This window comes from Venturia canescens, chromosome 3 (genome assembly GCF_019457755.1).
Source record: "Venturia canescens isolate UGA chromosome 3, ASM1945775v1, whole genome shotgun sequence".
NCBI lineage: Eukaryota > Metazoa > Arthropoda > Insecta > Hymenoptera > Ichneumonidae > Venturia > Venturia canescens.
In genome coordinates, this window is record NC_057423.1 from 12,149,566 (window position 1) to 12,165,192 (window position 15,627).

The 15,627-nt window shown below is 43.5% G+C and overlaps 1 protein-coding gene across 1 annotated transcript in view; it reads left to right on the top strand.

Annotated features, from left to right (window-relative positions):
- Nucleotides 1-15,627, top strand: part of LOC122407818 (zinc finger protein 845) — a 54,195-nt gene that overhangs the window by 24,763 nt on the left and 13,805 nt on the right. Inside the window, exons 4-6 of the mRNA XM_043414252.1 lie at nucleotides 536-862; nucleotides 1,033-1,643; nucleotides 2,077-2,574. Of these exons, the coding sequence (XP_043270187.1) occupies nucleotides 536-862; nucleotides 1,033-1,643; nucleotides 2,077-2,574 (1,436 nt within the window). The remainder of the gene's footprint in view (nucleotides 1-535; nucleotides 863-1,032; nucleotides 1,644-2,076; nucleotides 2,575-15,627) is intronic.

Genomic DNA, 15,627 nt, shown 5'->3' on the forward strand with positions numbered 1-15,627 from the left:
ATCCAGTTTATTTGGATGAATCGTTCAACCCTTCAAAATAGATAACGTTTCGAAACTTTGATTTGAAAGCTAAATCGAAAGTTTAAAGTTTTTCAAATTTTTTTTTAACATTGATCTATTTCCTGCAGGCTTTTATAAGGTTTGACCAAGCCTTGTGAATAGCCGGAATATCGGAAGAAACAGAACTTTTTATCTTCAATTTTTTTTATTAAAACCTGACAAGAAAAATAACATTTTTTGATAATTTTTCCATAATACAATTGATTTTTTTTTATACATTTTTCAACATGTATCTTTTGTGGGATCATTTATGGGGTTATATACTGTCTTGATAAAAAAATCTGCAGATCAGCTATCAAAATTATTGCTGTCTTTGATTATGGAGGCTGTTATACTTCAGAGCTTCAATGGTTAGATAAATTGCATAAAATTACAAGAAAGTTGAAAAAAAAGGTTTTCCTCTTCGTTCTGATTACACTGGACTAAAGTAAAAATTGAATTCTATTATAATTTTTGTATGAAATATTTGATTCAGAGAGGAAAGAATCAAAGTCAGCGAGATGATACAAAGGCAAGAAAAAGAACTCGTAGACGACAGAAAGAGGTGCTCGTGTGCGAAATGTGTCAGGCTCGTGTGCGGCGTCCACAGATGGGAAAACACCTGCTTTCGCACTACCACTGTCGCGTTGCTGGCACGAATCCCTGCAGCAGTCCAAAAGCTCGCCGTTTTATTCTGGAGAACATGAGCAATGTAGTTCGCCAGTGTCCTTTCCAGTGCTCGATCTGTCGTTTTTATTGCAACACTGAGACAACATTTCTTCGACATTGGCGATCGACACTTCACACCAGTAAATCCGATGATGTGAGTTATATTCGATGCACTGAGTATTTCAAGGGATACTCCAGTCTTTTCTACTTCGTCATTTTTGGCTAAACCAAAATGAGCGCTTTCAAAACATCTCTTCAAATATTATGAACATAAAAAGTGGACTTGATCAGAATTAAAGCCATCGAATTACGCTCGCATTTCAGGTGGATGGAAGTTACAAATGTGGTTCATGTAACTTTTATTGCGAAGAAAATGAGCGAATGGAAGAACACCTGACGAGCTCGGGTCACCGCGAAGTGGTAGCGATGATGAATGGTTCTGTGCCGGTGGTAGTGGGAAGACAAAGATTTTTGACATGCGAAACGTGCAATCAACGTTTCCGTTACAACCTCCAACTTCGAATCCACGCAAGAGAAACCGGACACAGTGGAAGCGTAACGGCGACCGATGAATACCAGAGCAGAATAGCCTGCAGTCAATGTTCTCAAGTCGTCAAATCTCTCGTCGCACTTCAACGTCATCAATTGTTGTGCCATGCTCGCAAAACCGACATGAAAGATGACGAAACTAAAATTATCCCTCAACCCACAGCGCCATATTTTTGCTCTTTCTGTATGATGAACTTTACGACCGCACATGAAGCCGTACTTCATCGGAGAACTTCCAGCCACAAGGAAACCGTCAGGGCACAAAAGTTGAACGTCGAAAATTTATCTTCCTTGACCCGCGAGTGCGCTCACTGCGGATCTAAACAAACCAGTCTTCTCGAACACAAGGAACACTTGCTTCAAAAACATCCCGAGTTGTGCCACAGGTCAGAGTCACCATCCAACAAAAATCAACAATAATTCGACAAAATTATGCTGAAGTTTGCAACGTTCGAGTTCTGCGAAATGGGCAAACAGAAATTGGTGATTCTCCAATTTTATATTCCACAAATCATTTGTACAACTCGAAAAAATCTACAAATTACAATTTTGGGAGGATAAAAATTTAAGGAATTACAATTTTTTTTCATTCCTTCCGTTGAACGCTGCAAACTTCAGCATCATGGATGGCGTGAAAGAAAAATAAAATGAGATGGCTGATTATCAGTTTCTCTTAGTGATTGTGCCGATGAAAAATGTGTGCAGAGAGACTATTAACATCAGAAGATTTAGTTCGCTTCTTTGAAGTACCCGTGAATAGTACTATGTTAAATTTTGTACCAAAGCACGTTTCGTATATACGATAAAATAACATTACAGGTGTCCTCGATGTGGTTTGTTATTCGCTCTGTCCCAAGACGTGACGAGGCACACGAGGGACGTGGAGTGTGTAAAAGCAGGTGAGAGGAGCGTCGAGAGAGCAGCGGGTAACGCCGGAGAATGGAAATGCACCAATTGTTCATTTACGACGGACTCTCAGGCCGAATTTCTTTTCCACGGTGCGCTTCACGCTGGTAGTATCGCGGTGAATATCGATGAAGCCGGATGTAGCAAAGCGCCTGCCAAGTTCCGATGCCCTATGTGTGAAAAAGCATTCTGCAAGGGCACCCTGAGAAACCACATAAGAAGTCACACCGGGGAACGACCTTATCGATGCACCAAGTGTTCTCTTTCCTTCACGAGACGATCGAGTCTCAATATGCATCGAAAGGAGTGCTCGACTTCGTCTTCGACGACGTGGCCCAGAGGAACAGAGGCTTTTGCTTCACGACGTCGAAATCATGCCTGTTCCGAATGCAGCGCTGCCTTCTTCACAAAGTAAGTACAGCTCGTTAATACCGCGAGTCTTTATGATCCAAGCGACTTGGCATGCTCACAGGTCAGGAACAAATTCATATTTATTCGAATGTATGTGCTATATTTTCCCGCTCCTAAACTACTCGCGACCCCTAATACGTGATTCTAAATGCCATAAAATGAATTGTTCCATTGGTATCGAAATTTGCAAAAAATAGCAATCCAATTTAGTGGAACATGACATTTCTAAGTTACGTCAAAAACCTCCGATGGTAGAAATGCGTTTGGAGCGTTTGAAACATTATTAATCAGCAGATTATTGTCAGAATACGTGACGAAAAATTTTTCCATTACGTAATATGTATTGAGAGAAAATATTTTATTCTAGAACTCACGAGGCGAGGCTTGTGACGCGAATGAAAAGTCATCAAAATCGTTGGGCTATAAAATGTGTTAATGTATTCCAAGATCTCTTAACTGTCCTCTTCTGTTGTTATATTCTTACTTCGCGCGTCACTCTTCTCCCAAGATATTTGCTTCTAGACTACTAGTTTACATCTGAATGACTTTCCGGTCGGTGTGTTCACGAGTTTTCGTTTTTACGTCGGACAGTTTCACCGGCCATTGAGTTTGCGATCGTACGACTGGACTCTCATCCGTAGTTGAATGTTGCTCACTTATAAATAACGTAACGAGCATTTGGCCGAGGAATGGGCGACGATAAACGAGTGCGAACTGGTCGCCGTCCTCACACTGCAGTAAAAGTGTCCGCGCTCTCTATAACTATACAATAATGGAACATTTCATAGCGGTAGGCTTACTGTGAAATATATCGACGCAAAGAGACCGAAGCGAGATCCGAGCTAGCGACAGCTCACAGAGGGCACAAAGAGCAGATAAAAATTAAAATAGCCTGCGTGGCTTTAACGGTGATAAACCATTGAGCAGAAATTTACCACTGAGCCTGAGAGCCCAGTTAGTAAAAGTAACACATATTTGTGACATTACGACATCATTTTGGTCAGGTCGTAGGAAAATATGGGATTTGGCGTGTTCTGAGAACGATAACGGAACGGCCAATTTATATTTTACAGTCCTTCTTACTTTATCATTGATATAGCAATTAATCTTCGATTTAAATCTGGATTTCCGCGAGGAGAGGTTTGAGTCTAAACACGATTCTTTGTAAACTCACTATATTGCTTGGTAAGCTGATGCATTTTTATCGACAATCAGTTGTGTCGAATTAAGAATTCAAGAGTCGAAACACCCTTGAATAGCCTGGGCCTCACGTGACTCAGTTTTGCTACAAGCAAGAGATCGAGATGTGAATTAATTTCGTTCGAAAAACAAATCCCAAGAGAAAATTTTCCGAAAAAGTGCTTTCCAACAGTTCCAGTAAGTTTTTTCTGAATGAATTTTCGCACCAATCGATTGGCATCGGTGGAATCGGAAATTCGAAAGAAGAAGCAGTTAAAGAAAATGTCTAACGAAATATGGTAAAGATGAGAATTAGTAGCCACCGGTGATGATAAGTAAGAGGCTGCACAAGGAAGTAGGCCTGGTAAGTGTAAGGGAACGAGACAGTTACGAGCAATAAACGAATAGAGGTAGTCGAAGGGAGTATAAGATAGAAAGTGAGAATACGAGAAAGCAAAATGTCGGGTTATTGGTAAGAGAGAAACGGACAGTTGGGCCGCTCGAGGAGGCTGGAAGAGAGGAAACGGAAGAGGATAAGAGGGAGATGAAAATCTGGAGATAGAAGGAAAGAGGCGCACGCGCTCTCTGCTAGCTAGAGGCCTCGTATTAACATCTCATAGAGCCTTGTAAGCCCGCGGGTCATTTTAGTATTTAACGGGCCTGTATTATGACTCTACGATAAATATATAGTTATAGCGTGCGTCATGCGGTTATAGAGTTGTGGTATCTATACCCGGTAGTATAGATGAGAGCTTGTGTCGCCGCGGGCTCCGTAATAACATTGCAACGTTGTCCTTGTAACCGAGGACCTCGAGACCGGTGGGATTGTGTGAATACAACACAGACTTAGGTATCCTCGTACGAACGAAGCAAAAGAGCGAGATCCTTCGTGTGCTACGGTGCAGAGTGTAGCTCCCGATGGCGTGGCCGCTTCTCCAGTTGTGATCCTCTTGCGCCAGCAGATATTCCTGGCTCCGTTGGTGGTGGTTGAGGTATCCGTTGTTGCCTGGCTCAACATAAGTATTAAAGCATTGCCGCCTGGTGTAGCAAACCGCTATAAAGTAAATGTTAACACCTCCATCCTCTTTGCTCTTCACTCTTCGCTTTTGCCAACAGCTTCTACCGGCACCCAATAACAACAGCAGGTGACCCGGCGCGTGTACTCAACTGTCCCTTCCTCTTTTCTCATTCAAATTTTCACTCCATCTCATACCTTTTATTTATTCTCTTCATCGCTCATAATTGACTGGTTGAATATTCTGTTTGTTGGGTTTTTGGAAGGTGAGGACGCTCGTAACAATTATGCTGTCTTACATAGTGATTGTCGTGTGGGTATAGTCAATATTTCATCATCTCTTTTGTGGCTTTTGAGATTTTTTCGGTTTCTTGAATGACTTTCTTGTAGAGGAACAAGACAAAGTATTTTGTGAATTCTGCCATCACGGAAAGAGGGTTAATTGAATATTTGTCAAACAATAAAATAATGGCAGTTGCCTAAACGAAGAAATGGAGTACAAACCTCTTGGTTTATTTTGATTAATACATCTGAAGCATGTGCTCGAGCGCTCGACCACCGAGATCCTTTTTACCAACACGCAATATCTATTGATCTGACAGCGACGCGAGCGTCGGATGTATCAAGATTAGACGACTGGCCAACGACCCCCGAAGGGATCGAAATTTCGAGGTTTCGCCATCTCGGCTCTAAGAACATATGCAGGTTGAGATAACGAGCAAATCGAGGAAGGAAGGTACATGCCTCTCTCTTAAAATACAGGAAACGAGAAAGCGAAAGAAAAATGAAGAAGCGCGGGAGAGAGAGAGAGAGTGAGAGAGAGCGAAGTGAGAGGTGAACGAAAGTCGAAAAAAGAAGGATAGCGAAAGAAAGAAAAAGCACGAAAGACGGTAATTACGAGAGACGGTAGGGACAGCTCCCGTGCAAGTCTTGCCGATCGTGCCCCCGAGGAGAGACTCTTCCCTTAGTGTACGCGGTCCACCAATTCTGAGAATACGCGAAGGCTTTCGCCACCGCGGACCAAGGGCCTCGGGATGCATGCGCATATTCAAGATAGTATGTTACACCCGCGCTACTGACCGTACGTTTCACGTGCCTTTCGAACATTCTCTTTCGCCTCTTATGTTCACCGTATCCCTCGGCTTGATGCCCCTTTCCCCCTTCCCTAGGAAGCAGCCACCCGCTCTCGATCGAACAAAGTAAAGCAACGAAGCAAACGAAGGGCCTGAGGCACTTTCGCTTCTCCTTTCCCTTTTTCACGTCGCCCACACATTTATATTTATTTACGGATACCTTACCGATATCCACGCTCACAAAATCGAGTCGGATGCTGCACCAGAATTTCGGATTCCAGCATCCTTTTATTCTCATTTCAACCACTGATTTCAACGACACGAATGACGAGATTTTTTTTTTCCATCTACATTTGAGATTTCACTATCTTCTATGTGGATCAGCAATTCAACTACTAATTACTCGGATACCAAATTCAGATGCGACTATCCAACGTGGATCGAAGCATTGCCCAAAATCGAATTTCCGAATGTTGCTTCGCCCCTGAGAGTCTGACCATTTGAAATTTCGTGATTTTCACCATTTCGAGAAAATGGCTCAAAGTATCTTTAAATCAAAGACATATTTTCTTCACAATTCAAATGTAAATTTTATTTTTCCCTTTCGTTAGCATCGAATATACCAAGTCAACGAGAGCGTTTTCAACGATATAAAAAAACGAAGCGTGAAAGCATGCAAGAAAAGACTATTCCATTGTATTCTCGACGTTCTAAATTTCAATAACCATAAGTTTTCATGTTTCCTGAATAGGGAATCTGCAAGATTGGCAGTTTTCCCGAGCACACTAAACGTGCAAGCGTGAAAGGAGCATGAGGGGGAGGGGGCGGGGCAGGGGGGGGGGGGGGTCTGTGTGAAAATGAACGGCGTTTGGAGGATAATACGAATAGTGTGATGACCGATACTGCAGAGATCGTATACCATCACAAGAGTTGCTATAGTCAGCGATAGGATCGCAAGTAAAGCAAGGACTTCGCCAGTGTGCACCGTCACCAATTCGCCGGTAGGAACCCCGTCACCTTCCTTCCCTCCTTCTCACTCTTTCGCCTGTCTCGTTGTGGTACGTGCGTTCTCCCTGAGGTATTTACATATATGGACCGTGGCGGTGGTGGCGGCGGCGGCGGCAGCAGCGGCGTGGTCCCCACGTATCTTTTATCTTTCGTCGCCAGTAATGGCGCTTGTCCTCTTCTCTTCTCGCAGTATCCTCGTCCTTCCCGTGCAGAACCGACGGAGCGTACAGTGTACACCAAACCTTCAGGTAAATATAGTACATGCTCGACGTCTACTCGAGCACTCGGATGAGATAGAGGGTCGACGTATACAGGGTGAGATAGTAGGCGTAACCTTTCTCAGCATAAGTTCAACCAGAAGTGCGCATCACACACACACACACACACACACACACACATACAGGAATAAAATCGTACGTATATGTCGAGCCATTAGCCCAACGGCAACGTCCAATCATTGTCTTTTTATGAACGATAAAACACTAATTATCAAGCCATCTCTGCTATTTTTATCGGAAGCTCACTCGCTTCGTGTAGCATATCACAAAATACGTGAACTTCAGGCATGGGTCTTCGTGTCACGCGTAGAGAAACCTTTGCATCGGTATCAAAACTCCATTTGGGAAAAACATCGAACGATTAGTATACAGGAAGAATATTTGTGTGCACTTTGCAGTGTGTTCTTGATGCGTTGAAGTTTTGTTTTAAAAATAATGTTTATTACGATACGCAAATGGATAAAATCCGAAGATTTCTATGCGTAACATTCGACAGAGTTTTATTCTTATTGGAGAGAAAGCGACCTTTTTGAGGGAGTTGGTTCAAACGAAGGGAGAATTTTTCCTGAGCAAATGTGCACCGCCGAGTCGGCGGTCCATCATCGAAAAAAAGGATCGGCTACGATTTCGATATTTACTCACAACATTTACGGGGCTGATAGCCGCAGTTTAATTTTGTATTTTTTTGTTTTTCACGTATGCATTTGTGTTGGTGCGTTACACGGTACCAGGTACCTCATGCTCATTGTTACGTACCGGCTTTAGGTTTGCGGTATGAGCTAAGCTATGGCATGCTATGGGGTACGGTGTGGCACGCGGTAAGCACGGGGATACTCGTGTGCAGACAGTTTAGTGGTGAACGCCCCCAGCAGGGGTGCGCGCGGGCAAGAGCCGATGCGAGAGTCCAGTTGTCGCGTGAAATATTGCGATTCATAAAATAAAACAGGCCTCTGTGGTTGTGGAACGCGCATATACAGCCGCTTCTCTCTGGCTGTTCTGCTAACCGTCCTCTGTTCTCCATCCTCCGAGAGGTTGCGCGAGAGCGCCCCACGCGGATCGTTCTCATCCTCTGCTCTTCATCCTCACCTCCTCCTCGTCCCTGCGATGTTCTTTTTCATTCTCTCTTCCTCTTCTCATTCCTTTTTTCATTATTTCTCTCACTCTATCGCTTCCTTTTTTTCTCTCTTTCTTCTATGAACGCCACGCGCGCACACAAACGCATGCACCAGCGTACGTGTATACTTTCTCATCCTCGCATTGGGATCATGCCGTGCGCTGAGCCAGAAAGAACTCCGCTATGCGCTTCCCTCCCCGGCTCAGGACGTATTTTCACTGCCCTTCTCTTCTCATCCTTTTCCTCTTCATTCGCCAGCTCTTCTAACTCGTTCGCCCCTTGGACTTTTTAACCCCCCCCTCGTCGTCGTCCTTTTCCCTCCTTTTTCTCCTCCCTCTTTGTGTCGTCCACAACCTCGAAACAACCCCCGCCTCTCTCAACGTACGTATTACATCCTATCCATCGTTTTGCATGTGTACGTATCACATTCGCACAATGTACGCTACAGACTCCCGCGGATTCTCCACTACGATTCCTCTGCCCAAACTTTCCTATATACATGCTTCACCCTCCTTAACCGTGTCTCTATGGATATGCCTGAAACACCGCCAAACCACAGACATTGCGAGACGTGACCGACCTTTGCTGTGAATTTTTCCTCTACCAACTTCTCCACTAGCTTTACTCCCTCTCTTTTTATCCGATCCTCCGACTCTTTTATCTTGTGTCTATCTGCAAGCATTACACGCCACTGGACTAACACATTAAGCCGGTATTACAGACGCTTAAAAGACCCGAAAATAGCTCATTTTTGCGAATCTTCTTAAAGAAATTTCTTTGTTAATTGGAATATATGGAAGAAGGAATTTACCTGGGAATTTCAGACTTATGAAATATCATTGAAACGAGAGTTCCGTCCAAGCTGGCAATCATAAAAATCATTTCGTCGTGAGCAATTACTTGTTCGAATCTGCATGGAAATTTTTTATGTAACTCTATAATGAGCCATTAATTGAGACGGATAAGCTGCAAAGCGAGGTTATTTTTCCAGCTCAAACTCCATCAGCACGGTTCGTCCCCTTGCGACAAAATAATCCATACATCCTCGTTTCTTCCAACGTGATTCAAGTTGATCCCAGAGACTCGGAACATGATGCAAAGATCTTCCAACTCTGAGAGGATTATATTTCCCCAGCCGTTATTCCGAGGCGAGGAGAGAAAATTAGCCGCCGACATGTTTATTGCAAATGAATCCCGGTATTCCGGTGGTGATGCTCCGGTTCTCACTTCTGCTTTTGCCTCTGATATGCTTCCGTCTTTCTGATGGGATGAGGAGTCTTCGGATCTGCGGCGACGAGAGGGCAAAGGGAGGCTGGAAGGGATTGAAACGCGGAGTTCTCCCTCGAGCAGGCTCGCACCGATGGGAGCAAGGAATGAAAAGTGTATCCATAGGCGTGTACTTTACATAGCGTACATGCATGGGGTATCTTGAGAATTTCGGTCGGTCTGCCAAAAGCCCTCCAGCGCAATTAAGCTTGCGTTATAATATCGTTGTTTATTTGAAGCTTCCATCCACGGAAAACTAACCACCATCGCTTTCCCCTTTCTTCCGTCTCTGTAAGAGCCTCGTGCACCCTCATCAGCTCTTCTTCATTCCCCCCCTCTCTTTCTTCTTGCTCTATCTTTTCCTCTTTCTCTCTCTGCAGCACCATCATCCGCCTTGGTTCATTTCTCTGATAGAGCCAACTATATAGAGCGAGAAAAGCACGTGCGCCGCCTCATGGACGAGGACCGTCGAGCTCCAAACTACCCCATACCCTGCTAGACGCTCTAATCTTCCTGACGCGGCAACCTCCTCGGTCACCCTCATCACCGCACCTTCGAGAACTTTCCCCTCTCCCTTGTCTCCGACCCGCCCCGTACCCCGGTCTTTGCGCTGCACTTTTTACCTTTGATTTACGTCACCTACATGCCACCAGCCACTCTTACTTCTGCTGCCTCAAAACATCCGAGTCTTAATTTTGTTCTTCTCTTCTTTACCCTTCGTCGATCTGCGCATACGAACGGTATCAGTTTCGGAGTTAGCGATCCCTGGAGAAGTTCAGAGTCATTTTTCAGTCGCCATTCTTCTCCGACAAGCCCTTTTTCCAAAACGAATGAAGCAATTTATTTTCATATTTGGTTCGGTAGTGAAATGAACACTGGAAATTATTCATGACAAATCGAGTCCCGAGTATTCATTGGATTTGAAAAAAAATCATCTAGCAAGGACAGTTCGATCTTAATGACACGAAAAATTCTCATTTCACTGATCTGGCGTTATTAGTAGCTTTCCTGACAACATTTTCCTTCTTGAAACAGCGAAACCTCATCTGAGAAATGAGTCCGAAATTTGACGTCAAGTCATAAGCCCAATCCTCGCGAAGTCTCTAAGTAATGACATAACTGATGAGATAATATAGTGTTCCAGCATGTATAGCAAAGCGAATTTGTCCAATATCGGCTGGAATACAAAGCGGAAAATGTTATATAGTCCGAGACGATGTAACAAGGTGGATGAAATTTCACGTTTGTTTGCGCCCTGGAATGTGGAAGGACCACCAGCGATGCCACCTTTGATTGGGCTTGGTTAATTCGGACTCGTACGTACGTAGTCACGTATCACGTTAAGTAAACGAGCCGGCGTTTCAGTGAGCTGAGCTTGCACGTGGCCTCAGCAAACATACACCAGATACGTAATAGTTGATGCTCAAGCGCTTTCGTGATTCTCGTTTTATCCTTGTAAGGTAAATGTACTAGTAGCTCCACGACTTACTCCTTAAATATATCTATATATTCGCAATATATGTAGAGATTGAAATGGCGTGTGCGAGCAGCGATCCTGGCCGGCCACTGGGACGTTCGCCTTGGTGGAGTCACGCGCCAATCGAATCGCTCGCTCTTGGTCAGGTTCGCGCTTAGTCAATTCGGCTCGTTGAACGATATCATTTTGTTTTGTGGAACACCCATGATTACGAGTTATTAATCTAAATTCCATGGGACTTATTTCTCTGTTGCACGAATAATGGAGGCAAACGAAGAATCGTTTTAACGACATAGCTGGAGATGAACATTTTTTTCAGTCATTGATAATATTCGATTCAAGAAATATTTGATTGATCGCCGAAGAGAACAAGCGTTTGGTCATACCGTCTCAAGTACGTTTGCCACAATTAAAAATGGCAACGAATCCAAGATGTCGTTGGTACCAGAGAGTTTATAAAATCGATTCAAACGATCGATTCGTTTCGTGTCGATGAGAATGCGAGAATAAAATGTTTATTTGTTAATTGAATGAAATTGCTTGTAATTCGAATGATTCCTCGGAACGATGTCGTTGAAATATTCTTTATAAAGAACGCCTGAAATCTACTGTTCGTGTATAAATAGCGAGTTGGCATAAGTTAGAGCGGACGATTTCGTTCGAATATCCAACTGGTGCAATAAGAATAACTCAAGGTTGGTAGAGAGTGACGACTGAATTTGTGATAATGAAGTCAGTGAATCAGAGAAGTTGTACAGCCGCGCGGATGGTATACGCTATAAATACAGAGTTGACATGAGATGAGGTCGACTCGATCAGGCTCGGTGCTGTGGGTAAACGAAGTTTGAAATTGACGATAAGAGCCATGAATCGCGTCTCTTGCGGTATTGCTTGGTCGAGGCGTAGAATTTAATGGAGCCACAATCTTCCGTTGCTCCTTCTTCATCGGCTTGAAGCGAGCGTGTACGAGATGAATATAAGAACGTTGTAAGTAAGGAATACAAGAAGGATGAGAAGGAAGAAAAGAAGACGAGGAAGAGAGAGAGATGAGAAAATAGAAGTACAGGTGCAACCTGTAAAGGCTGGAGGACGGATAAAACGGATGGAAGGACGGACGGACAAGACGGGGAGAAGAGAGAAAAGAACGAGAAGGAGAAGAAGGAGAAGAAGAAGAAGAAGAAGAAGAAGACGGTTCTGGCCGGTGGGATTGAGTTATGACAGCGTTTGCTCCAGGGGGCCGAGCTGAGCCCCGGCGAGGCGGATATTTCTCTTCTCATTCTTTATTTCTTCTCTTCCCCATTCCCCACCTATATCTTTTCCCTTTCCATCGTGTCTTTCATCTTGAACTGCATCGCACAACGAGGAAAGATCGAGGGAGCGAGAGCAAGAGCTGAGAGGAGAACGTCGGCCATGCATCAACTTCGGCTTAGAGTTTGGTCCAGCCCCTCTTCGGGGCTGAGGCACATCGTGTCTTTTCTCTCTCCCGGTATACCAGCACGCCACTCCACCTTCTTCTTATTGTTCTTCATCTTTTTTATATCTACAAAAGTGCATGTGTGCGCACGCGTTTGTATGCGTACCGCCACGAGTCTATGTGGCAGAGCGTTGATGCACAGCCACACGTAGCTGAAGAGAAGAGAAGCATCAGACAGAAATCGCGGCCGCCTTCTCTTCTCTTCGTGATCGGGTCGCGTCGAAAATGAAAAAATGAAAAAATAAAAACTAAAATAAAATAGCGTTGGAAAAGAAAGAACGACGAAGGAAAAGAAAAGAAAAGAGTCGAAGCGGCTCGATCCACCAAGATCCCACCTTTGAGCCGAATCGACGATTCCACCCACTCGGAACGCGATATATATATACCTCTATAACTTATGCACACGCTTGAGACCAAGTCCGAATCGTTGGATTAACATTAGCTGCTCATCCATAGCGCGTCCTCTTCACCGCCTCCCACTACACATTTCGAAGTAGAAGTGATGCCTCTTTTTCCTTGTTTTGCCATCTCGCCTTCTCTAGGCCTCGCACTTTCTCTCTCTTCCGTTCTTCCAATCCAGATAAATAATCTGGACGAGCCTCTTCGTTAATTGCTCCGAGCCCGCGGTTGACACCCCGAAGGCCTTGACCTTCGCCGAGCTCAGAGCTCTCTTCGCTCGTAGTTCTTCTCTTTTTTCTCTCTATACCTCCCCCTCTCTCTCCGTCCATCTCTTACGTTTCTCTCTCTTTCTCTCACTGTCGTTCTCGTACTCTTGTCGAGGTTCATCGTACCTACCGCATGATGAGTATATGGTGCCTTCAAGCAACGCACACAATATTCCTGGAGAATAATATATCTGTGAAAATAAATCGGGATATGACGCCGCTGACGGGCGGAATTCCCTGTGTGACGCCAGCCAATATCTCATCGCAATTTCGTTGCAAAAACTAACGATACGGAAGCTTATTTATCGCTATGAATCACGCTACAATAGGATTTAAATGCTTCTTTTTCGCTTATTCTCCCGCCTCCTTTTTTTCTTGGCATCCCGAGCTATGTCGCCGTCGAATAATTTCAAATTCCGTGTATAATTCTGCCAATTACTCAATCTCCGCATTCATTTTTGTCCCACGACAGCATCAGGTTTAAACTCTTCGATATTCCATCAACAAATAACGATAATCTCAATCATTTTATTCATCCCAGCTTTTTTATGAGTGCAACTTTAAATATCTCAAAACATAGAATCGATGCTTAGTGAGCGCATAATTAGTAATTCGAAAGAAAAATTGTAAAATTCGACGTGTGAAGCTTCTTCAAACTTGGCTTCTTCACGCACAGAGTTGAAATCTCGTAGTAATAGGCAACGAAAAAATAGGACACGAACGAAAATAAAAATAAACTCGAAAGTTTCTAAACGGTTGTAAAATGTACATAATGAATAAAAGTTTTTGAGGAGAAGCCTCATAAATCGATAAGATGAACACGGAGTCTCGTCAAAATTGGTAAATTTGAATAAATAATATTTAGTGAATAATCTGAGGAAGGCGAGATTCATCCGGTGACGCTTTAGAGACTGTTGCGTGACGCGTATAGAATTTCATATCAAGTGAGTCAAGAGTGTAAAGATTTACGAGTATTATTTATTGCTACAGGATATACATATAGGCTCTATAATGAAGGACCGCGTTCGATGTCTGTCGTACGAACCGCAACAGTATATCTGAAAGATTTATTCGTATTAATGTGGTGAAATATTCATATACGTTCAAACTACTTTTCGATACATACTAATACATATATTTAGGTAATATATATGTAGACTGGGGGTAATATATCTGTACGTATATAAATTCAATATCCATTTACGAGGCAAAGTTTCCGTGCCGGTTCGAGTTCCATAGACTTCTCTAAAATTTATGCGCGGATCATCGAAGAATCTGAAGGGATCAAAAGGCCAATCGGAGAAGAGGAGTTTAGGTCGATAGATCGAGAGGAAATAAATAAAAGAATCTGGAAGGCGTTCAAAGACGAGAACGTAGGAAAGAAAAAAAAAAAAAAAAGAGGATGGAATGGAACAGAATTAGACTTGAGCAGCATCGATGCCTAGTAAAGTCCGAGCTCTCGAGAGATGAGCACACACAACCTTATCCGGCTGTAGCAACAGTTAAGTTTCTGGATACATCGATATATACAAACACTTGCACATGTGTATATATTGATATAGCCATAGATATAGCATAGTGAGCAGAGCACGACCGACAGCAGACCGAACGAAGGACCAACCGACCGGCCATAAATACCTCAATGCGTTCAGCCAATTAAAACAAATCATTTTAATGCGCAACCTTTTTAATTAATGCTCGCGCTCGCTTCCATCGCTCCCTCGAAGCTCTCGCGTTGTGTACAACAAGACCCTGCGCGAGGTTCTTCGCTCTTTACAAGAGGAAAAAACGAGAGAGAAAGAACGAAGAAGAGAGAGAGAAAGCAGAAAAGAGATGCTTCTCGATGCTTCACTCGTTTCGCTTCATTCCCATCCTCATCCTTTTAATCCTCATCCCAGCAGCAAACAGCATCGGTGCTGAGAGAATATAAGGGACGCGATAGATTCCCGATCCTCTGCGATGAGAGGAGAGGTCGAATTTATATCATACGTTACTACCCCCGTCTTCTTTTAAGCTCCTTCCATCCTTTTTTTATTTCGGTCACTCTCTCCTCAATTCCTCACGTCGACGTACCTTTTCCCGTCTTTCACTGCGAACACTACTAACCTAAGACAAACAAAATCGTCCTTGTGATTTCGAAATCTACTGTTTTAAGTAGTTTCGTGGAGAAACTTCTTCAGCAAACATCGTTGAATCGATTCGCATGAGTGAACGTTAGATTCTTTGCATTCTGTGAATTTCTGTGCATTCTACAAAAGTAGACCGACTTGTAATTGAGTCAACGTATATTCAAACGATTTTACCCTTAAAACAAATCCTGAAGGCAAAATTATTTGAAACTTCAAGCTCGATGGGAGTTTTTTAGTTGCTGATGCACGAAAAATTGAATTTATCGTATTCACGTATTGCTTGACCGGAAACTTGGTAGGTTCAACCATTGAGCTTATAGCAGTTTCTATGATACCTGCACTCTCACAATACGCTTAGAACAGCGCATTCGAAGG